Genomic DNA, 22,584 nt, shown 5'->3' with positions numbered 1-22,584 from the left:
CATCTCAACATGAGGAAATGAGGAAACTCAGTAAAACTTATATTTTTAACACGTGGAGTTGTTTCCTGTCTGCAAAGTGCTTGAATATACCTCAAGAAAGGTACCAGCTACATGCTGTACTGCATAAGTATGGAATTACAAGTGGGTGGTAAATGAAACAGTTTAAAAGCTATTCAGAATATTTATTGACTCTTTGATAGTGTAAAAAAAGCAATAAAGGAACTAATTGGGGGAGGGTTTATTGAATTTGTTGCAATGGATAGGACTAACCCATGTGATTGTGATTTTAGGTGCCTGTGGCATTTGACGATGTCTCCATCTACTTTTCCACTCCAGAGTGGGAAAAATTAGAAGAATGGCAAAAGGAACTTTACAAGAATATCATGAAGGGCAACTACGAGTCTCTCATCTCCATGGGTGAGGCTGAGTTGGCACCTGCAGCCCCAAGAGGCCTCAGAGTGTCCCTTCCTCCAGTGTCCTCATTCCCACTCTGCCCTCATGCACATCAGTCTTGTTCTAAGCCCCAGAGGCCAGTTCACACTAAGTGGAAATCAGAATTCCTCTTTTTGACAAACAATGGGACAGAGAGTGGAGTTCAGCTTTATGAGGGTGCCCACTGGTTCCTTGGGTGTCCTTCACTTTGAAAGGGGATTGACTGCCCCAGGAGCCACATGGTCACTTGTTGCTCCAGGAAACGAACCCATGGGCAGAGTCAGCCTAGCATGTGCCTTTCCCTCAGCCCATCTCCTTCAGCTGCTTTCCCAAGTAGGTAGCATTTTTAGTGGCCATAGATGGATGGGGAGAAGTGATAAGCATCTAAAAGAAACTGGGAGTGTAGAGCTCAGCCTTCAGCTATTAGTTGTCATGCTTATTTGTCTCTCTGTCATACCACTGTCCCTTCCTCTCCTTAGATTATGCCATGAGTCAACCTGATGTCTTATCTCAGATTCAACCAGAAGGAGAACATAATACAGAGGACCAGGCAGGCCCAGAGGGGAGTGACATTGCTGCAGTCCCCAATGAAGGTAAGTGAGAGGCATAGTATCCGCTCCTCATCTCCTTTCCTGTTTCCTGGTGGAGAAGTGGGTGCAGAGTGAAGTAAGTGGGGCCCAGGGGCTTCCAGATCCATTTAGTGCCAAAGCATCTAAGACTTTGGGCATTTAAATACAAGGGGGATCTTAGAGATCGCCTTGTACTGTGCCTTCAGCTGTCAATGCCACATATCCCAGGGTTATTAAATATGTTTCCTGATAAAAGTACTCAGACATAGTAATTTAGAAAAATAAGTGTGTGCTCACGTGACAGGAAGCAGTCATGCCCACCTGGAGTGAAGTGGTTGGAGGGAAGGCATGTCTGGCCCTCCTGGAGGGTAGAAGGTCTTAGACATCTGTGTGTGCTCTAGGGTGCACTTAGCCAGTTGCCCCTGATACTCCCCTCACCCCAGGAAATGTGGATGTACCCAGGTCTGGAGAGCACTGCAGAAAAATTGCTAGCCAAAGTCTAGCTGTGTTCTTTCACATCCCACCTTTGCTACCAGAAAATTCTCATATGCTTTTTTGCTGGATAGAAACTCATAGGCATCACTATTAGAAAGTTTATTCCCTGGACCTCACTATTAGATCAGCTTCTATTATGGTCTCATATACTGTTATTTTGCAAATTTCAGTCAGAAAGTTGAAGTAATTTTACAGTGAACATGTACTATTCAGCACTAGATTCTACCACTAACATTTTTCAACTTCTTTGTCACATGTGTATCCATTTCTGCATCCCTTTTCCCATCCAGCCATTAGTCCATCAACCAACTTATGTACCTACATACCACCTTTCTCCCTTCTCCCTCCCTTCCTCCTCCTTTTTTTTTTTTTGGTGCCTTGCACATGCTAGGCAAGAACTCTACCACTGAGCCACATTCCCAATCCTTTTTGTTTTGATTTTTTTTTTAATTTTATTGAGTTTATTGGTACATTTTAGGGATACAGTACAGTTACATTCATTGTTGGGATCATGTACCTTTACATGGCAAGTCTTCATTCTCATTTTTTCCCCTTACCTCTGCCCTCCCTTCCCCCCCTCCTCCCCTCCGCATCTACAAACACTTTATTTTCATCTTTTCATTCTCTCACATTTTTTTCGTTTCCCTTTTTGTTCTTCCCCTACGCATCACACCTTCCCTACACCTTTAGCTCCTTTCTTCAAATTTCTAAATGCCAGTAATCTTATTAGAATCTTATGCATTGTTGCAGAATATTCATACCAGGGAAACTATTTGGTATTTACACATGTGTGACTTATTTATTTCACTTAGGAGTATATCTTCAATATGTATCCATTTTCCTATGAATGAATCTATTCTCTCGCTCTTTATGGCTGAGTAATATTCCATTTTATAGAAAAACCACAACTTCTTTATCCAGTTTCCAATGGATGGGCAAATAGGTTGTTTCCAAGATTTAGCTATTGCAAACTGTGCCGCTATAAACATGGGTGCACATACTTCTCTGTGATATGATTCTTTTAGTTCTCTTGGAAAGATACCCAGCAGAGGGATGGCTGGGTCAAATGGAACCTCCAGTCCAAGCTCTTTGAGGTATCTCTATATTGATTTCCATAGTGGTTTTTTCCATAGTCTGCACTCCCACCAACAATGGAGGAGGGTTCCTTTCTCCCCACAACCCCGCCAACATTTGTTATTGTGTGATTTCTTGATAGCAGCCATTCTTTGTGGGGTGAGGTGGAATCTCAGTGTGTGTTGTTTTCATCTGCATCTCTCGAATGACCAGTGATGTGGAACATTTTTTCATATATTTTCTTGCTGCTTTTACTTCTTTGTATGAGAAATGTCTGTTCATTTCGGATGCCCATTTTTGAATCGGGTCTTTAAATTGGGGGGGGACTGATTGTTTTGAGTTCTTTATATATCCTTGATAATAGTCCTTTGTCTGAGGTACAGCTGGTAAAAATTTTTTCCCACATTGTAGATTGTCTCTTAGTTCTGCTAATGGTTTCTTTTGAAGTACAGAAGCTTTTTAGTAAGATGAGATCCCAGTTGTTGATTCTTTCTGCTAGTTCCCGTGCTGTTTTTGTTTTGATTTTGAGCAGGGTCTCACAAAGTTGTCCAGGCTGACCTCAAGCCTGTGATCCTCCTCCTGGCTCAGGCTCCCAAGTAGCCGGGTTTATAGGGAAACCATCATACTCAGCTAATCTACGTATGTATGTATGTATGTATGTATGTATCTATCTATCTATCTTTCTTTTTTTTTTTTTTTTTTTTTTTTTATTTGAGTCAAGGCCTCACTGTGTAGCCCAGGTTGGCCTTGAACTCATGGTGATTCTCCTGCCTCGGCCTCCCAAGTGCTGGGATTACAGTCATGCACTACCATGCTCAGCATTTATCCTATTTCTGATGTATTTTAAAATTAGTGGAGATATGAATACATTTTCCTGAAAATAGTTCAGCATGACTATGATATCACCTACAGTTCAATATTTGTTTCTTTTTCTTTTGAGATAAATTTTACATACAGTGAAATGTTCTGATGTGAAGTATGACTTCCCTGAGTTTTGAGCAGCATACGCTACTGCCACATATATTATTTTTTAAGAATGCGTGAGTGACTGCATTTAGGCAGTACAACAGTTGGCTGATTGATCTATATCATGTATGTAGTAATATTGCCTATAAAGATGGATCGATTATAAAAGGTTCATTATTGAACTCTTTAGTCTACTTTTTTTTTTTTTTGGTACCAGTGATCAAACTCAGGACCTTGTGCTTGCCAGGCAGGCACTGGCACCACTGAGCTAAATCCCTGGCCCTTATCTCTTTAGTCTACATTATTAATTGGTATTGCCCTCAGCTGTTCTAATTAAATACCTGTATATCATTCTCTTTTGGGAGGAAAAAGATACAGATAATTTGGTTTTGTAATGATGTATGAAAGTTTTAGTTCGCTACAGTCTAGTGAATTTATTTTTACTTTAGTTGTTTAAACTCCATTTCTGAGTAGTCAACCTATATATTTTATACTGAAATGAATAGTGTGTTTGATTGATTTAATACTGTGATTTCATTCTTGCATCAATGATTATGAGCCTACATATTTACCAAAACTTGAGAATAGGATTCATATAACTTGGGCCAATCATTGTGTAACATTTTTAAAAGTTTATGGGATTCAGCACATAGTCTCCTTGGACCTAGAAATAACATTTATTAGTGCAAAGGGATACAAAACAACATCAACAAAGGGGAAAGGCCTGTAGAGAAAATCAGAGACACGCTTCCCAGGTCTTCTCCCAGGGTACCTTATCCCTCCAGCAGTGACCTGTGACAGCACATACAAAACACTGTCTACTGCAGCAGCTCATTAGACACCTGGTACCCGTGGATTTTATTGCTGGCTGTCACATAGGCGCTCTCAGGCCTAGGACAGACCCAGATTCTAGATTCCCAAAAGGATAGGCAGTGGTCTGTACAAACCACTCTGTTTGGCAAATAGTTGAGGCGCTGTTAGCCACTCTTATCATTTAGAGAATATGTCACATCAGTGTAGTGAATGGTCTGCAGCCAAGGACAAACCTGCCACAGGCCCTCTATTTTGTCTGGGGTTTTTTGTTTGTTTATTTTTTTGGATGGGGAATAGAATTTAGGACCTTGCATTTTCAAGGCAGGCTGAGGTACCACTGAGCTAAATCCCCGGCCCTTATTTTGCCTGTTTTGAGTTTTCCTTCTGACACATCAGAGTAGCCCTGGTTCCTTGCAGCGGATTGTAGTATTTAAACACTGTTGATCATGAAGACATAAGACTATCCTATATAAATACTAGATGGAGGAAACTAATTCTAGGTCATGTGAGTGATAGGATTTAAAAAGTATCTTTTTGATATATTATTCTTTATTCAACTATTTAAATCTCTTTTCTTTTTTTCTCATTGAGTTTATTGGTACATTTTAGGTATACAGTACAGTTACATTCATCATTGGGATCTTGTACCATTACATGACAGGTCTTGGTTCTCATTTTTTCCCCTTGTCCCTGCCCTCCCTTCACCCCCTTCTCCCCTCCCCATTTACAAACACTTTATTTCCATTTTTTCATATATTTTTCCCTTATTACCTTTCCCCTACCCTTCCCACTTTCCCTACACCTTTAGCCCTTTTCTTCCTATTTCACATAAAGAATGAGAAATTAGATTCATTCATCGGAAATGGATACATATTGAGGATATACTCCTAAGTGAAATGAATAATTCACACATGTGTAAATACCAAATAGTTTCTCTGGTGTGAAAAAACTATAATAGTACATAAGATCCTAATGATATAATTGACAATGTGAAATAACTCTCTTCTTTATCGTATTCTTTTTGTCTGTTTGTTTTTGGTTTTTTTGAGACAGGGTCTCACTATATAGTTGAGACTGACCTGGAACTCACTATGCCAGGCTGGTCTTGAATTCACAGTGATTCTCCTGCCTCAGCCTCCCAAGTGCTAGGATTACAGGTGTGCGCCACCATGCCTGGCTATCATATTCTAATATAACATTTTGTTTGCTTTTTCTTGAGCAAGCAGATTCTCTTAACAGTATCATGTTTGTTTTAAGAAATTTTAATATACCTTGTAATTTGTTGTTAGACTAATGTGTTTGTGTTAGAATACTGACATACTTTTAGAAACCTTAATTTTCTAAAATGCATTTGGATTTTCTACATTTTTCTTTTGTTTTTCTTTTTTTGAGACATGATCTTGTTATATAGTTGAGGCTGACCTTGAAGTCAGGATAATTTCCTGCCTCAGCTTCCTGAGTGCTGGGATTACAGGCGTGCATCATCAAGCCTAGCTATTATCCTTATTTCTTATAAAATTAGGCCTATAATGCATTATTGTGTTGGTTTCTTCAGAGCTTTAGGAAGAATTGCTGTGTACTAATTAAATGAAAGCATAATGGAATCATACACTTGGGGATAGTACTGGTATGATGTAGCACCTCCCCCCCCATGTCTAAATACTCTTAAATTAACTTTACAGTCTACCTCCATCAGTATCATCAGAACCCAGTGAAAGGAGAGAAATGATAATCCCCTCCTGGGGAACTCATAGGTTTTTGGTGTTTTAGATAAAAATCTTATATAGTTAGTAGCCAATAGAAGTGACTGGAGAATATAGAAAAATACAAATGTGAGAGTTTTTGAAATTCTTTAAATCTATTACTAGGGTCAGGCTGCAGGCCAGGTGTTTGTACATGGTCCTTATTTGGCTACTGGCAGTTTTAATACTGAACTCCCAATTTCTCTAGAATTTATTTTTTGGGAAAATATTTACCCAGAAGTTCAAGTAGAATAATTACTGCAAGTCTGTTATCTTGCTCTTCCACTTCAGAAGGCATAAACTCAAGCCAAGATTCTAGAATAACCTGGAAGGAAAATAAACTCACTTCTAAAATTCACAGTCCTGGAGGAGATGTCTTTGACCATTGCTGTCCCACATTCATTGCTGTTAGCCCACATTTATCTGTGACCATCTTTTCCTAAAGAAAATAAATGATTAGCATATATCCTAATTTATGCTACTTCTAGTTTAACCTATTTGTGAACAAGGATCATGAAACTTAGAGGTTTTAACTTACTACAAAATAGCACATTTGTCTGGCTGTTAACAGTCCCACACCTGTTTTATAAAAGAAAATTGTATTTTTAACAATGGTAGTTTCACATCTCACATATTTTTAGTGTCTTCTTAAGAAGCCAGATCGCAACACACTGTGCCTCAATTTAGTTTAAAAACCCTTTGTGCAAATCCCAGAACCTTGAGTTTCTGGCCCCTTTTCAGAAAGCATGATCCATATCAGATTAAAATGCACAAAATTAGATTAATCTAATTAGATTCATACTTAAAATAACATTCAACCAATATAGACATAAAATTTTATATTTTCTTGTGATTAGTCTTTCTACTTTTAACTGCTGTCAAAAACAAAACCTTAGCACTTACTCAGTTCCTCTTACCTGATCAGTATGCAGTTTTTCTGGCTTTTTCCAAAGCCTGCTGCTTACATGATCGAGTGATTTTACTTTCATTTTGTGCCCCTGTAAGTACACACATCAGCCTGTGAGGAATAATATGCAGTGCTGCTTGATGACCTGGTGCAGGTGTGGTGACCAGCAGTTGTGTGCTCCAGGTCCTGCTGGACATCTGGTGGCCAGGCTTCATCCTTCCTAATTCCTTTCCTCGGGGTGCTCACATTCCGTACTCACACCATCTTACCAGCTTGTGACAGACACCAGCCAATTCTACACATTCTTTTACAACACTTTAATAAAATAAATCTTTAGTCCTGTTGATCTATTAAATGACCAGAGATCTATTAAATAACAGAGGAACTGTTAAACTTTTGGGCTTCACCATTCACAAAGAAGGGAGCTGAGCATAGTGGCACACACCTGTATTCTGAACTGCTCGGGTGGCTGAAGTGGGTTCATGCTTCAGCCTAGGATTTGAGAGACAGACTCTGACTCAAAAATGTAAAAAAAGAAGGAGGCAAGTGGAAAAGGGGATGGGAGGAGGAAGAGAAAAAGAAGAAAGGTTAGTTTTTTGAAGTGTCCCAAGGTCAGTATACTGTACTGTTACTTAACTGGAGGATTCTAGTAACAATAGATGCTAATATTTCTAGAGCAGTGGCTTGGTTTTTATGGTTGACTGCTAACTATATTATAACTAAAGACTAGAAAGAATCCAAAGCAGGGACTTTTGAATAAACAATGATGCAGCTATGTAGTACACCTATAAAAGGGACCAGAAAGGTTTCCATGAACTTCTGTAAAGAGATCTCCAGAATAAAATGTTAAAAATCAAAGTACAAAATTATTTATGTAGTATGGCACATTATATTAAAAAAGGAAAGTGACTCTGTACATATTTTTTTAAGGGAGGAAAGGTTTATTTAGCTCACAGTGTACGTATTTATGTGGTTCGCAAAGAAACAGTGAATGGAAGATTAAAAGAAAAACCAGCCAGAATGGCTACCTCTATATGGGAGAAAGGAAAGAGAGATGGGAGTAAGATGTTTCTGAATATACCTTATTTTACAGTTTTAATTTAATTAAATTAATTTATTTGGTACTAGGGATTGAACTTGGGTCCTTATTCTTGAAAAGCATGCAGCAGAACCAGTGAGCTAAATCCCCAGCCCTTACAATTTTGATTTTAGAACTCTGTAAATATTTTATATAATTAAGAAAAAAATTTAAAAATCACATACTAAAATAACTAAATGTAAAATAAAAAATAGAAGGAAATAATGGAAACAAAGCTTTTGTACATAGGGAGGGGAGGAGGCTTGAAGGGGAGAAGGGAAAAAAAGAGGCAGATATATCATGTACAGGTACACATTCCCTATGATGAGTGTTATTATGTATGCCTAAAATGTACCAATAAATGTTTTACTATTAAAAAAATAAAATAACTAAATGTATATACAGATTTATTTCAAATGATCTTAAAACACAGTATTTTAAGTGTATGTCCCTAGAGAGACATAACCTGAAGACTAAAACAATCATAAAAAAACTTTGAGTTCATATTTTTGTTAATAGTATTATCTTGAGACATATATTCAGATTAAGCAAAGATTATGTTAATGTCATTAGAAACTAAGACTTTCAGGGTTAAGAAAGATAGTAGTTTAAGGTGAAAAGGTTTAATTTGAATGCAGTAATCTTTTTTTTTCTCACTGAGTTTATTGGTACATTTTAGGTATACAGTACAGTTACATTCATCATTGGGATCTTGTACCTTTACGTGACAGGTCTTGGTTCTCATTTTTTCCCCTTAACCCTGCCCTCCCTTTACCCTCTCCTCCCTTCCCTATTTACAAATACTTTATTTCCATTTTTTCATTTTCTCATATTTTTTTTCTTTTCCTTTATTTCGTGTCCCCTACCCTTCGCACTTCCCCTACACCTTTAGCCCTTTTCTTCCTATTTTACATTGTCAGTTATATCATTAGGATCTTATGTACAATTATAGTTTTTCTCTGGTGTTAATGCAGTAATGTTACATATGAAACAGAAATATTAATAGGGACTCAGTACATTTGCTTCTCTTGAGAAGTCTGTATCTCATAGCTTTATCCACTGACAGGGCCTAGAAGCAATGGGAACTGATTGACAGTGGCAGCCTTATGGCCAAACCCCTGTCAGAAGGATCCCTATTTCTGAGCCTGGAGAGGAAGTGCACCAATGAGCCTGGGGTAGTTTGTCCTGCCAGAAATGAAGGAAGCTGGGCTTGTAGGGCTGTGTGAGCAGCACAGAGTGCTACCTGCAGGCCAAAGAAGGGATAATGGCACCTTAAAGAGAACAGTGACTCAGTGCATTGAAACTAATCATATGGATCCCATTCTCTGAATTTGTAGTTACAATAAAAAGGCAGAAACACTGGAGTTACATTTGAAGGTTTCTAGAGCACTAACTCATTGTTCAAAAAATTGTGAAAGAAAAGCTGTTAGGCACGTACGAGAGTCAGGTTTCTGATAAATCGAAGTTTATCCTTTGGTTGTCAGGAGCTCTTCTGCACATCCCATAGCCCCTTGCCTTTTCTGTGTGTGTGTGTGTGTGTGTGTGTGTAAACAAAGGTAAGGCTGGGCTGGCAGCTCACAGTAGCAGCTGGAAAGGCAGCTGCAGTCTGGGTTGAAGCCTGTGCTTTCCCCTCTGCATAAAAGGTAGTCTTGGACCCTAGTCTTATCTAGCCTCTTCCTCTGCTCTGGCCACACCCTTAGACTCCAGGGCTTCTAGCTGATTTAAGAAGCATTGAGCAGAGCAGGAAGTTCTGTTTATTTGCTGTGAATGAAACCATAATCTGCCTGCAGGGCTTTTTTGAGAAATAAGTTTGAAGAGTTTGAATTTACTGTCAGGACCTTGCCAGCTTGTCTGCAGTGGCCAGAGAAGGTCGTCTAGGCCTAGACTAAAGAACAAGCATGTAAGGAATGAGTGCGTATATGTGGAAAGCTTTCAGAGCTGATACTTTCTTCTTTCACAAGAATCCCCAAACCCTGAAGAACTTGCAGATGCTATTTTCACTCCATCAAGAGTTTGGGAAACAATGACCTATAGAATTTAATAAACAAAGGTAATATGATCTCTGAGAAAGAGCCCAGAATTGGGAATCGGAAGTGTGCTGTGTTTAAACTGACCTAACTCTGTACTTGTCTTTTACTGAACATTTTAAAAACCAAAACCTCTTTTGGTTAGACTTGTTTCTTTGCTTTTTTCTGGTGTGTTTTAAAGCAGATCTTTGATAAATCAGTGTTTCACTTATTGGAGATTTATTTAACCTTTGTAGGCCTATTTAAAAGGAAAAATACCACGTGTTCCATTATTTCATAAATGAGAGAAAAGAGTGAAAATATTGTTACATATAAGTACTGCCAGCTAGGCATGGTGGCACATACCTGTGATCTTAGGACTCTGGAAGGCTGAGGTAGGGGGAATCACACATTCTGCCTAGGTAATTTAGTAACTTAATGAGAACATGTCTTAAAATAAAAAATAAAAAAGGGGATGTTGCTCAGGGCGAAGGCCTTAGGTTCAGTTCCTAGTATCACAAAACAAACAAAAAACTACCAAAATGAAAATTACTATTGATTCTAGATTATTTCAGGGTGTCATCTCCAAAATAAGAATTGTGATTTATTTTTAAATGAGCTGACCAAAAATGAAACGCAAGCTAAAATTAGTTAGAAATAATGTTTACCTTCTGATTCAAGTTCCTGAAGGCCATTTTCTTTTTCCCCCCACTTACAGAGCCTGGACTTTCAACATCAGATATTCTGTCTTGGATCAAGCAGGAGGAGGAGCCTCAGGTTGGGCCCCCCCAGGAGGCCAAGGAGAGCGAAGTGTACAAAGGCACCTATGCTGGTGAGTGACAGCCTGAAGAGTTGCTCTGCCCAGCCCCAGCCCACACCAGGAGGGAGCCAAGAACCTGACATTGGGTCTAGAGGCAAGGAAGAGGCAGGAGAAAGAAAAGGACATGGTCACCTAAGTTAGCAATGAAACCAGCAGGCCTCTAAGATAAATCATAAGTGAGAAAACATACTCGTAAATTAAAAGACAGATTAAAATACAGTAGTTGGGGCTGGGGTGTAGCTCAGTGGTAACATGTGCTTACCTTGTGTAAGGGCCCTGGTTCAATCCCCAGCACAACATCAACAAAAACAAGCAAATTAAAATTATTAGGGGAGGAAAACTAATTGCTGATAGATGGACCAAAAGTACGAGGCTGAGGAAAAACAGAACATCTGCAGATCACTTAGGAAAGATAGATCAGAAATGGGGAGTGGGTTGGGAGATGCCAGTGGAGACAAAATGTCATTGGAGAGGCATAGTCAATGTTAAGAGCCTTCAGTTAAAGGACAAACAATGATGGGAGAATAAACAGAAGTAGCTTCCTTGGAAGATATTTAGCACCATCTGCATTTTGCCACTTGAATAATAAAAATGAATCTCAAGGTCATAAGGGACCCAACTGTTCATACAACTTAATACAGTCTGTTTTTAATACCTCTGTGCTCTGTTTTCCTTTATACTCTGGGAAGTACAAATTAAAACTAAAAAAGTTTCTGTCCTTCTAGAAGCTTCCCCTGGGGGACACACAGTAGTGCTAGGCATGCCCACTGTGGTAGGCTGAGGATGGGTAGGGTGGATGTATAAATGAAAGAAGCAAGAAGCAAAGAAACATGTATCCCTTCTAGCTTAGTTATTCAGAGGAGGAAGAAAGATGTGAAAACAGGGAAAGAGAGGATGCATTCTACAGAAGAGAACACAGCTGGCCATGTAATCCCAGCACTCGGGAAGCCTGTGACAGGAAGATTGCAAGTTTAAGGCCAGCCTGGGCCATTTAGCAAGATCCCATTTCAAAATAAAAAATACAAAAGGCCAAGGATGCAGCTCAGAGTGAAGGCTCTGGGTTCAATCCCCAGTGCTGGAGGAAAAAAACCCAAAACACAATGAGCAAAGATGCAAAAGTAGAAATGTGTGCTTTGTCATCAGGGAAAGTAGAGATAGCTGATGATATTGAAGAATCTATCCAGTAGGATAGGGGAAAACAGGAGTCAATCACAGTAGGTGACAAAGAAAAAGCAGAGGCAAAGCACGGTGAAAGTGAAGTAGGGAAGCTCAACACCAAGGTTTTTTTTCTCCAAATGGAGCAGCATCAGAAAAAGCACAAGCTTAAACTACCCGATGATTTGCCACAGGGAGTGCACATTTTTTGATTAGTGTCCAGGTTCCAGGGAGTCCCTTTTCTGAGCAGTCAGAAGAGGGGAAATTCTCTCAGGGCTGGGCAGAATGCAGGGAGGTAACTCTGAGTCCTTTTTTTCAGAGGAGGAGCTTGTCATCAAAGCTGAAGGCCTTGTTCCAACTGCCTTGTGCCCTGAGGTTCCAGTCACCTTCTCTGTGGCCCCAGCAGCAGCCTCAAAGGATGCTTTCTCAGATGTGGCATTCAAAAGCCAGCAATCTACACCCATGACATCTTTTGGACGTGCAGTCACCGACCTGCCCGAGGCCTCAGAGGGACAAGTGACATTCACTCAATTGGGAAGCTACCCACTCCCGCCTCCCGTTGGAGAGCAGGTGTTCTCCTGCCACCACTGTGGCAAGAGTCTCAGCCAGGACATGCTGCTGACCCACCAGTGTGGCCACACCTCTGAGCACCCTGGGCCCTGTGCCCAGTGCCCCAAGCACTTTCCAGTGCAGCCGGAGCTGGGCAGCACCTCCCAGGAATACGCTGGTGAGACACCCCCTACCTGCCCACACTGTTCCCGGACCTTCACACACCCCTCGAGACTCACCTACCACCTGCGAGTCCACAACAGCACCGAGCGCCCTTTCCCCTGCCCCGACTGCCCTAAGCGCTTTGCAGACCAGGCACGGCTTAGCAGCCACCGGCGCGCACACTCCAGCGAGCGGCCCTTCCGCTGCTCACAGTGCGGCCGCAGCTTCAGCCTGAAGCTCAGCCTGTTGCTGCACCAGCGGGGCCACGCGCAGGAGCGCCCCTTCTCCTGTCCACAGTGTGGCATCGACTTCAACGGCCACTCGGCTCTCATTCGCCACCAGATGATCCACACGGGGGAGCGCCCGTACCCATGCACAGACTGCAGTAAGAGCTTCATGCGCAAGGAGCACCTGCTCAACCACCGGCGGCTACACACAGGCGAGCGACCTTTCCCGTGCGTGCACTGCGGCAAGAGCTTCATTCGCAAGCACCACCTCATGAAGCACCAGCGCATCCACACTGGAGAGCGTCCCTACCCCTGTGCTCTCTGTGGCCGAAGCTTCCGCTACAAGCAGACACTCAAGGACCACCTGCGCTCAGGCCACAGTGGGGGCTGCGCAGGCAACAGCAACCCCTCGGTGCCACCACCTGAACCACCTGGGCCGCTGCTTCCCGGGCTTGAAACCTCTGGCCTTGGCGTCAGCACTGAAGCCCTAGAGGCCAGTCAGTGGTATGGGGATGGGAGTGGAGATGGGGTGCTGTAGCTGCGGCCTTTGCTCACCTGCTCTGTACAGCAGGCTCACAGCAAGCAGAAAGTCCAGGAGAAAGCCAGGGGCCCCCTCCACCCGCAGTAATTATAATCTGAACATGCTGAGGAATTCGAGGTCATCCACACGCGACTACTGTGTTTCAGAACTTCACAGCTGTGCAACGATACCATGTCTTGAAATCCAGAAATCCGGGAAAGGAGCCCAGCATACCATCTTTCCAAAGATACTACAAAAGCAGAAGTTAGGGGACTGTGGAGGGAGGGTGGGAGCCCAGATTTGCCCTCTAGCGGTCTTGGCACAGGGCCTCAGTGAGATATATGTCTCTCTAGGTAGAGACAGGTGCACGGGAAGAGCCTTGAAACTTGAAGCCCATCCTGAGGCAGGTGAATGTGGAAGGCCTATCATTGGTTTCTTAATAGGTGAGATGGTTGTCAGAAAAATGCACTTTAGCCGCTGCTTACCTTGCTGCCTCCTGGAAAAGCTCTGTCCACACCCCTATTTAGCTGCCTAAATGTCACTGAACCATAAGTACTCAAGACTGCCTTCCTGGCAGTCCTAGATTGTCTTCTCATATATTTTGTTTAATATTGGGTGAACACAAAAAATCTGACTTTAATAACTTATTTAAGAGGACAGTTCTTCACTTTTACTGGCTTGATTTGAGCATTCAGGCTCTTGTACTGGTATTTACTTCCAGAAATCTCTGTAAAGGTCCTACTTAGGAATGTGGGAGCGGAATTCTTAGCCAGCTTAAAAGCTATAGAGATCCCAGAGAAATAGCTGGTGTAATAGTGACAGAGTAGCCTGAAATTGTGCCTGACTCATGTTTATAGAGCTCTTACTATTTCCAGCCCAGTAAGGTGAATTTTCCATTCCCGATGTATGATTTTGTTGACACCAGCAGCAGAGATCACAGTGCTTTCCACAAGCACAAAGGAGTTTGAGGAGGTGCCCCTGGGCTTGGGCTTGAGTTTCCTCAGCAGAGCTGCAGTGGTGTTGTAGTGTTCTCAAGCCACCCAAGAGAATGTCTGTTCCCCACAGCTGGCCCTGCCACATTGGTATATCCTAGATCCCCAAGAGCTAAGCCCCGGGTGTAGACAAAAATGGCCTGTCCTGCCTGTTGTGTTTTTCAGCACCATAGCTACCATGTGTTCTTTTCTTGGAGTCAGTGCCTGGGAGCATCTGAGTCTGGTTCTACTCCTAAGTATCTTTATAGCCTGATACAAACCCCCTTCCCTTTACACTGCTCAAATTTTTATATGCAAAGTGAGACAGTGAGCTGGTGGTGCATACCTATAATCCAGGCATTGGGGACACAGAGGCAGGAGGACTGCTGTGAGTTTAAGGCCAGTCTGAACTACGTGGGAAACTCTGTCTCAAAAAACAAACAAAGAGACCCCCCCACACACCTGCATGGTGGGGAGAAGTGAACCTCTAGAAATTAAAAAAAAAAAATCTTGTGATACATTCCTTCTGCCAAAATCCTGTCTCTGCCTTTGGCTTCTGTCCAAGTAAAACCAAACAAAGACAGCAGGCTCAAAGCAGAGGAGGTCTTGCAGAAACTTGACTAAAACCAGTTTGATTTGTTGTTTTGCTCTTGCTTTATGCCTGAGGTAGATGACAGAGGATGTAGGAGTCCCACATCTTGGGCAAAAAAATTGCTTCTCATACCCTCTAATTTCCCCTAAATCTACAATGCTAGAACAAGGTCTAGGAATATTTCAACAGTTTACTCTCAGTAAGTGATAAGGAAGGACCCATGTTCTCCTTATCACAGACGCCAACCTTCCGTCTGCCTCCTTATACATGACTGCGCCAGGAAAGGCTGTTGGCCCAACTGTCTGTGCTCCTGGGAAGTCTCTGTCTGAACATGCTGCTGTTAAGGACAGTTACATTTCTAAAACACTTTGTGACACGCACAATACCAGGGACCACAGGAGACATGAAAAATGTGTTCGAGGCCTGGCCTGCTATCATAACCTTCAGTCTCTAGGCAATAAAAAACCCAGGGGAGGGGCTGGGGATTTACCTCAGTGGTTCCACCACCTGCCTTGCAATTGCAAGGTCCTGAGTTCGATCCCCAGTACCAAAAACAAACAAACACCCAGGGGACTAGAATGAACCAGGCAGTGGGCAGAACCCTGGTGTATTGAGATGAAGAGTTTTCTAGCCAGAATATGTCCCTCATCATGGGAAACTTTGGGAGTTCGGAGAACCCCAAACCAGGGTTCTGGCTTTATTGGTGACTTACTAAGAGCTTGGTGTGATTCAGCTCTGGTACATACCTTGCTTCCTGCAATGAAAAGGGAAAAGAGTCAGAGTACTTCTTTTAGTTGGTGACCATTCCTTTCTGAATGGATTCAACATCTTCTAGGATATGCTAGAGAAGAGATCCCTACGTGAGGTATGATGTGGCACTAGGAGATGGACCTTGCATTTGTGAGGCAGGTGCAGTGCTACTGAGCTAAATCCCCAGCCTGGAACTAGGTTATATTGAGGATTCAATTTAACCTGAAAGATTCACTGAGGTTGCACAACTTAGTACAAAAACAGTCCTGTGCATTAAATTGTACAGATAGATCCACACATGTTCTGCAAGGAACTATAGCCAGCAGAGACCCAAGCTTTAGCAGAAAGTGAATACAGGTCAAATACCAATGTAGCAAGACCCATAAAGCTGAGTGAAGGGGAATGTGTAGGGCCATCCCAGAAGGATGACAGGAATGTAGGATCCTAATTCTTGGCCCTGGGACAAAGCTGGGAGTTTAGCAGTTTAGGTTACATTCTCTTCCCTCCATCAGGCCCCTACCAGGTAGAACTCTAGGCCATCTCTAAAGAATCTGTTTGCTAAAGATTTGAAAGTGGATTGGCAAAAAGCTAAGGTAAAAGCCAGCAGAAAGCTTTTAGTGTGTGGAGGAGAAATGGTCTGGCAAGTACTCCTCAGAGAAATCACGCATCTAACCCTTTTGTGGAAGAGGCCCCTGAGATCCAATTGTCAGACACAACAGGAAAGAGGAAACCCCACAGTGTGCTCTTCCCCCTCTGGCCCACTCCCCTCTTCTTCCCATTGGGGTGCTGCGGGTTGACTTACCAGATTCTCTTTCTTTGCTAGCATATTTATTGTCACCATTGGATGAATCTCTGGTTCAGCCACAGATACGAAAATAAATGGAAGTTGGTTGATGGCCCAGAAAGTTAAAAGAAGACTCTGATCCTTTTCTGCTGGACATTTACTACTGCAAACACATCTGGGCTCTAGCTAGAGCTGTACCCTGCATAAAATCCCTCATTATTAGTAATGAAGTGCAAAGTTCCTGGCCTTTCTTGAGAGATAGGTATCGATGCCTATCTCACCCAGACACAGAGGCTTAATAAGCTTCCAAATGTTTACTGTTTCAGTCTGCAAAAGCCTCATTTTTAAGTTTTTTTTTAAAGGGCCCATATTTTTCCAAGTGGAATAGAAATCCCAAATTTCTTCACAGATACCCCTCCCCTTATCATAGCTTCATAGACAGCAGTAGGCCTCAGTGGCTTCCCAAGGGCTACTCAGTAGCAAGAAGTAAAAACAAGGTGATAAAGACCTCTGATGTCACAGGCTTTTCTTTCTGTGTGTGTGAGGAGGATATTTGTGACCCTGGACACAAGGAAAGCTGTACAGAGTACCACACAGAGAGGTGGGTGTTTTGGTGAGTTTCAGGATTCCACAAGCAGAAGATCCTCAAGTTAGGTCAAATAGGTATGAGGATGGGGTACAGCAGGGAGAGTGCTGAGCCTTAACATAGGACCCATGGTGTTAGCACAGTGAATAGCTGAGAGAGGACTCAAGGAAGAGCTAGACTGAAGTCCTGGCATCATTGTGGCTAATATACTGATCTATTACTTAACTATTTTGAGCCTTAGTTTCCTTATCTGTAAAATAAAGATAATGATACCTGTATCTCAGAGGTGTTCAGGCTTAAAAGGAAACAGGCAAATTGTTTAGGACACAGCCCATGACACAAAAGAGAGATTTTTACAAAACCAGCCTAAGGAGGTTGAAAAGTCGGGCTGAATTTGGGGTGGTGAGAATCAACTGCTCTGTAGAGACACATGATTGATCGATGTCTCAGCTTTTTGCTCACCATTTTCCAATACTTCTGTTTAGCCTGTTCTTTTCTGTTTTTCTGTACTTCTCAGCTCCTCTAAATTTCATGTGGCACTGTTTTTTACTCAGTTCAGATTCTGCAGTGGCAAATCTGACCTAGCTCCTTTTTCTGTATGAGGTCCCAGAAGTTTCCAGTCAACGTGTGAAGTTGCTGATGTATTTGTTCTGGTTCAGTTAGCTGGGGTTCATACCAATGTCCTATGTCACTGCTCCAGGATCTCTGAGCTGCTAGGTTCACTTGGGAAGGACAGTGACACTGAATGGCATTTCTGAAACTAGCTGGATAGAGAGAATCCTCTTTAACCTCTTGGGCTTCCTCCAAAGATGTCTGCATTATAAGCATCGTCACAGGCCAGAGCATATTGTTCCTGGCATAAATCACCTGGGAGATGCTGTTCATGTGTCTTGTAGGAGGCATCATGAGTTACTAGAAGTCAAGGAAGGGTGTCTATCCCTCTGGCCCTGTCCCAGTTTCTTTTTGAGTAACTGGCCACAATCACACACACAGTCACTTGGTCAACTTGGTCAATTAAATTGCCTTCCCTCCAAAAAAAGTTTCACCCCTAAAATCCTTCAGGAAAGGCAGAACAATACAGTCAGAGTAGACTCAAAAGCAATGTGCCTTATAGCTCACCAAGATACCCAGGCTATGTTTCAGATAAAGTATCTGATAAAACCTCACTTAGCTGTGTGACTTTGTGTTTGCCTATTAGCAGAGCCTGCATTTACCCTAAAATCTTGAAGCGTAGCTAAAGCATTTTTAATGCTTTGGTAAAGGTGAAGATTGTTGTAATGAAAAACGTCCTAGAAAGGAAGTTATGAGGCCTAAGTTTACTTTCACTTTCCTCAATACCAGTTTATAAAAGTGTGAGGATAAACGAGGATTAACAAATGCATTGAAACATACTTGTATGTTGCAGGATTAAGAAGAAAGTGTTGCTCCACTAGGTGTAGGAGAATTACTTGTTGACTAAGCAATTTCCTAATAATGTTGATGCTTCATTCAAGACAAGGCAGCAGTCATTTCATTTTCATTTGCTTGCCTGTACTGGGAGAAAGTTAGTCTAAGATTACAATTTGGGGAGCAGGGAAGAAGGACCATGAGCAGAGATGAAAAACAAAGTTTAATGCAGAAAGTATCAGATGGCTCTATGTGATGTGTTAACTTCTACCAGCAGCTTTTGTGAGATAGCCATAACAGATGAGGAAGGCAGCAGGCACACTGCTAGAGAGACTGGGTTAAACATGCAGAATTGAAAAATCAAAGATGAATGAGAATCTGTAAACATTAGTTCTTGGTCTTGAGTTCATTATTTTATTTTATTTTATTCTTGGTACTGGGAATCGAACTCAGGTCTTTGTGCTTGCCAAGCAGGCATGGCGCCACTGAGCTACATCCCCGGCCCCTTGAGTTTATAATTTTAAAAATTGTTTAAGAAAGATAGTATTTACTAGCCAAGTTCAATGAGTAAACAGCAGGATAAAAATAATGAACTAGAATAATTAACCTGGCCATGTTTATTATTTCCCCAGATGATCTTGTGGGGCGGAGACAAGATGAGTAGAAGAGTATTGGTGAGTTCGTTCTTGGCTGAATATAAGAATAACCTTGGGGGGCTGGGGATTTATTTAGCTCAGTGGTAGAACGCCTGCCTCGAAAGCACAAGGTCCTGAGTTGGAGCTCTGGTACCAAAAAAAAGAGATTCAAAGAGAATGCTGGATTCCAGCATGCACATCTTCTGCATAAGAGTATCTGAGCCCTGGGTGTTTGTTGAATTAGAAGTGCTGAGTAGCTAAGCACCTCCTTATTTACTAAGACTGAGGTAAGTAAGAACTGAAGAGAAGCCAATGAACTGCACTCATCTACAGCATTAAAACTTTGAAGAAGCCAGGTGTGGTGGCTCATGCCTGTGATCCCAGCACTTGGGAGGCTGGCAAGAGGATGGCTGCAAGTTCGAGGCCAGCCTGAACTACATAGTGAGACCTTGTCTCAAAAAACAAAACAAAGGGCTGGGGATTTAGCTCAGCGGTTTTGTGGCCTGCCTTGCAAGCGCAAGGTCCTGTGTTTGATCTTTGGTACCAAAACAAAACGAAGAAAAACCGAAAAACTTGTGAAGAAGGAGGCAAAATGCCTAACTGAACCAGGCTGAGAGTAATTTAAGAGGGAAATGGCATTTTCCTCAAACTTTGTATGTGTTTAAAGCAAAGATTTTTCAGGACACACAGAGATTGGGTATTTAAGTTTGAATTTAAAAGTTGGCAAAAAGTAGGTCTACCAAAGGCAGGAATGTTGAAAATTCATAGCAAAAGCCTGAAAACTTTTATGAGATTTACACATAATATTTGACTCTGACCTCACATTAACACTTTCTATCCATTCTAATTGATCTTGGAGTTTATTTGGGATGGTGGGAGGTGGTTTGAGACAGAGTCTCACTATGTAGGTCCAGGATGGCCTCCAACTAATTATTTAGCTCAAGCTGACTTTCCACTCATGGTGAACCACCTGCCTCAGCCTTCTGAGTGCTGGGATTGCAGGTGTTGGCCGCCATGCTTGTCAATCTTGGAGTTTTATCACCTTATTCCCAGTGTCCTACTCTCCAGAAAGCCCTGCCTCTGGCTTTAGTCACACTCAAGTTGTCCTGACATCACAGCCTAGGGAGATGCCCTCCCATGGAAGCTGGTACAACTGTGTCACAGTAAGAAGCTCTAACCAAGGAGCCTGCAGGCTGGAAAGCCTGAGAGTGTGAGGCTACTCTTGTTTTCCTAGTCATTGGTGGCCTCGAGTATCCTTAGCCTGATTCTTAAATTAGCTATACCATGGTGGGGCAGCACCAAGACAGAAGCTCAGATCTGGTTTTCCACTCAGCTAAGAGTGAGTCTAGAAGTTTTCTTCCTCAAGTAAAGATTGTTGTAGGACACAGAGCACCAGAAATATGGACAAGTAGATATTTGGATGTTAGGAATCTCTTCCCTTTTTGGCTTCTGAACATTTTAGTTGAGCATCTGTCTCTTCAAACTCCCTTCCAGCATGGCAGCTATAGAATTCCTAGATGAGCAGAGAAGAGGCCATCATTGCCCACCTGACAGATGAGGGGACATACCAGGTGCTTTCCTATATGAGAAATGTATGGTAGCCATAGTTCTTGACATCTTTTTTTGTTTTTGAGACAAGGTATTGCTATGTAGTTCACCTTGGCCTTGAACTCACTATGTGGCCCAGGCTGTCTTCAGATTCCAGCAATCTTCCTGCCTCAGCCTCCCAAGTGCTGGGATTACAGGTGTGCACCACCACGCCCAGATTAGCCTTTAGTGTCTGTCATCCACTTCATCCCTTTCTGCTCTTTAATACCTGCCTCAGAATTAAGCAGGGACTGCTGGAAATTAGCCTAGGACTGGATACCTCCCAGGGTAGGAGCTCTTCCTTCCTCAGCTGCCTTGGCTCCATCAGTCATGGGTCGCTGGAAAGTCTGGCATAGGGACTGTGACCTGTGGGACTAAAGCAGCTGCCTCTCATGCCCTTCTGGTTTCTCTTCTGGGAAGCAACCTTTACTTCATTCACTACTTTTTTTTTCTTTTCTGGTACTGGGGATCGAACTCAGGACCTTGCACTTGCAAGGCAGGTGGTGGAACCACTGAGCTAAATTCCCGGCCCTACTTTCCTGCTTATGTCCATTGCAGGTTTTTATGGACCTGGTGCTGGGCTTGGTGGTGACAAAATAATGCTAGTACAATGGAGCCTGTGGCTTAATTCCATGTGAGATGAGTAGCTCTGTTAGTACATGACAGTGAGCTGTACCTCTAGCTCTACATGGCCACTCTGGGGTGGAAGCTGTGGGTGGTGCGTAGAGAAGAAACCAAAGTGGATGTACCACGGCAGTGTCTTGCAATAAAAAAGACACAATTATTAACTCATTAAATGCTAGGAAGGGAAGTAGTCTTAACCAAATGGTTATCCTGAAATGATAACTTGCACCCTCGGGATTAACCTAGTCCTCCATTTCCCATCTCTGGGGAAGAGAGAAGGTGTTTGGTGCTTTACAGAGGAGAATGTGTGTTGTGAAATGCAGTTTTCAGGTAAAAGTGAGTTGGCCTCCAGCTTTCAGACAGGACTTGCTTGGTTCCCCTTAATAATACTGGACATGATATTTACAATGGGAGGGACAGGTTGTGGCCGGGAAACAGAAGGACATCACCGGCTTCTGGGTGTATAACATTTACTAACCCTAAGCTCCTTGACGACAATACTAAATCCAGGAAATACGCATCTGTGTACCCTGGAACTGTGCCTAAGGGAGACTGCACTTGATAACTGTCCTGAATAAAGTGCTCTAACACATGCCTCCTCTGGGCCCATTATTTTATCAAGTGAAGTGGAACTCAGGTACCAGCGGGTTGCCTCTCCACTCATAAGTTTTGGAGATTTCTGTCCAACTACACAAGGACTACTCTTCTAGGAAGACAGAGTAGACTCTGTGCCAGGTAATCGCAAGGATTTATGGGAGGGGGGACTGCAAATACCTACTATGTGCCTGCAGGCATGATTCTCATCTCATTTAATTTTACAACATTAAAATAGACTAGTCATTATTTTCTTCATTTTATAGAATAGGCGAGTCTCAGGGAAGTTAAATTGCTCAAAAGTCCCAGCCAGGGAGTGCTGATTTTGGAATTTAAATCAAGCTGGATGCAACCACTGCCTAAAACAGTGCCTGGTCTAAAACAATGCCTGGCCTGGCGCATAGTAGGTGTTCAGTAAAATTTTCAACTGGGCCAGGCACCATTTTCTTCTAGGATGCCAGCACATTTGCAGGATGAACAGGAATCAGACCCACCTCCCGGGTGAAGCGGTCGCAGCGGGTGGGGCAGAGGCCGGCAGACCCCGGGGCCCGCTCTGGGCT

General features: G+C 42.5%; 1 protein-coding gene across 2 annotated transcripts in view; it reads left to right on the top strand.

The window, feature by feature from the left end:
• The first annotated feature begins 300 nt into the window (after positions 1-300).
• Positions 301-22,584, top strand: part of Znf398 (zinc finger protein 398) — a 25,471-nt gene continuing 3,187 nt past the window's right edge. Inside the window, exons 1-5 of one of the 2 annotated variants that reach the window (XM_033764470.1) lie at positions 301-417; positions 912-1,025; positions 10,801-10,914; positions 12,377-13,958; positions 19,217-19,258. In XM_033764470.1, coding sequence (XP_033620361.1) covers positions 384-417; positions 912-1,025; positions 10,801-10,914; positions 12,377-13,533 — 1,419 coding nt within the window. In that variant the 5' untranslated portion in view covers positions 301-383 and the 3' untranslated portion in view covers positions 13,534-13,958; positions 19,217-19,258. Of the gene's footprint in view, positions 418-911; positions 1,026-10,800; positions 10,915-12,376; positions 13,959-19,216; positions 19,621-22,584 lie in introns of those variants that run through there. The other variant, XM_010638601.3, reaches the window with a different exon arrangement.

This window comes from Fukomys damarensis, unplaced genomic scaffold, assembly GCF_012274545.1.
Source record: "Fukomys damarensis isolate Sample0158 unplaced genomic scaffold, DMR_v1.0_HiC HiC_scaffold_16, whole genome shotgun sequence".
Classification (NCBI taxonomy): Eukaryota; Metazoa; Chordata; class Mammalia; order Rodentia; family Bathyergidae; genus Fukomys; species Fukomys damarensis.
Note: the sequence above shows the minus strand (reverse complement) of the source record. Positions and strands in the feature narration are given on the sequence as shown.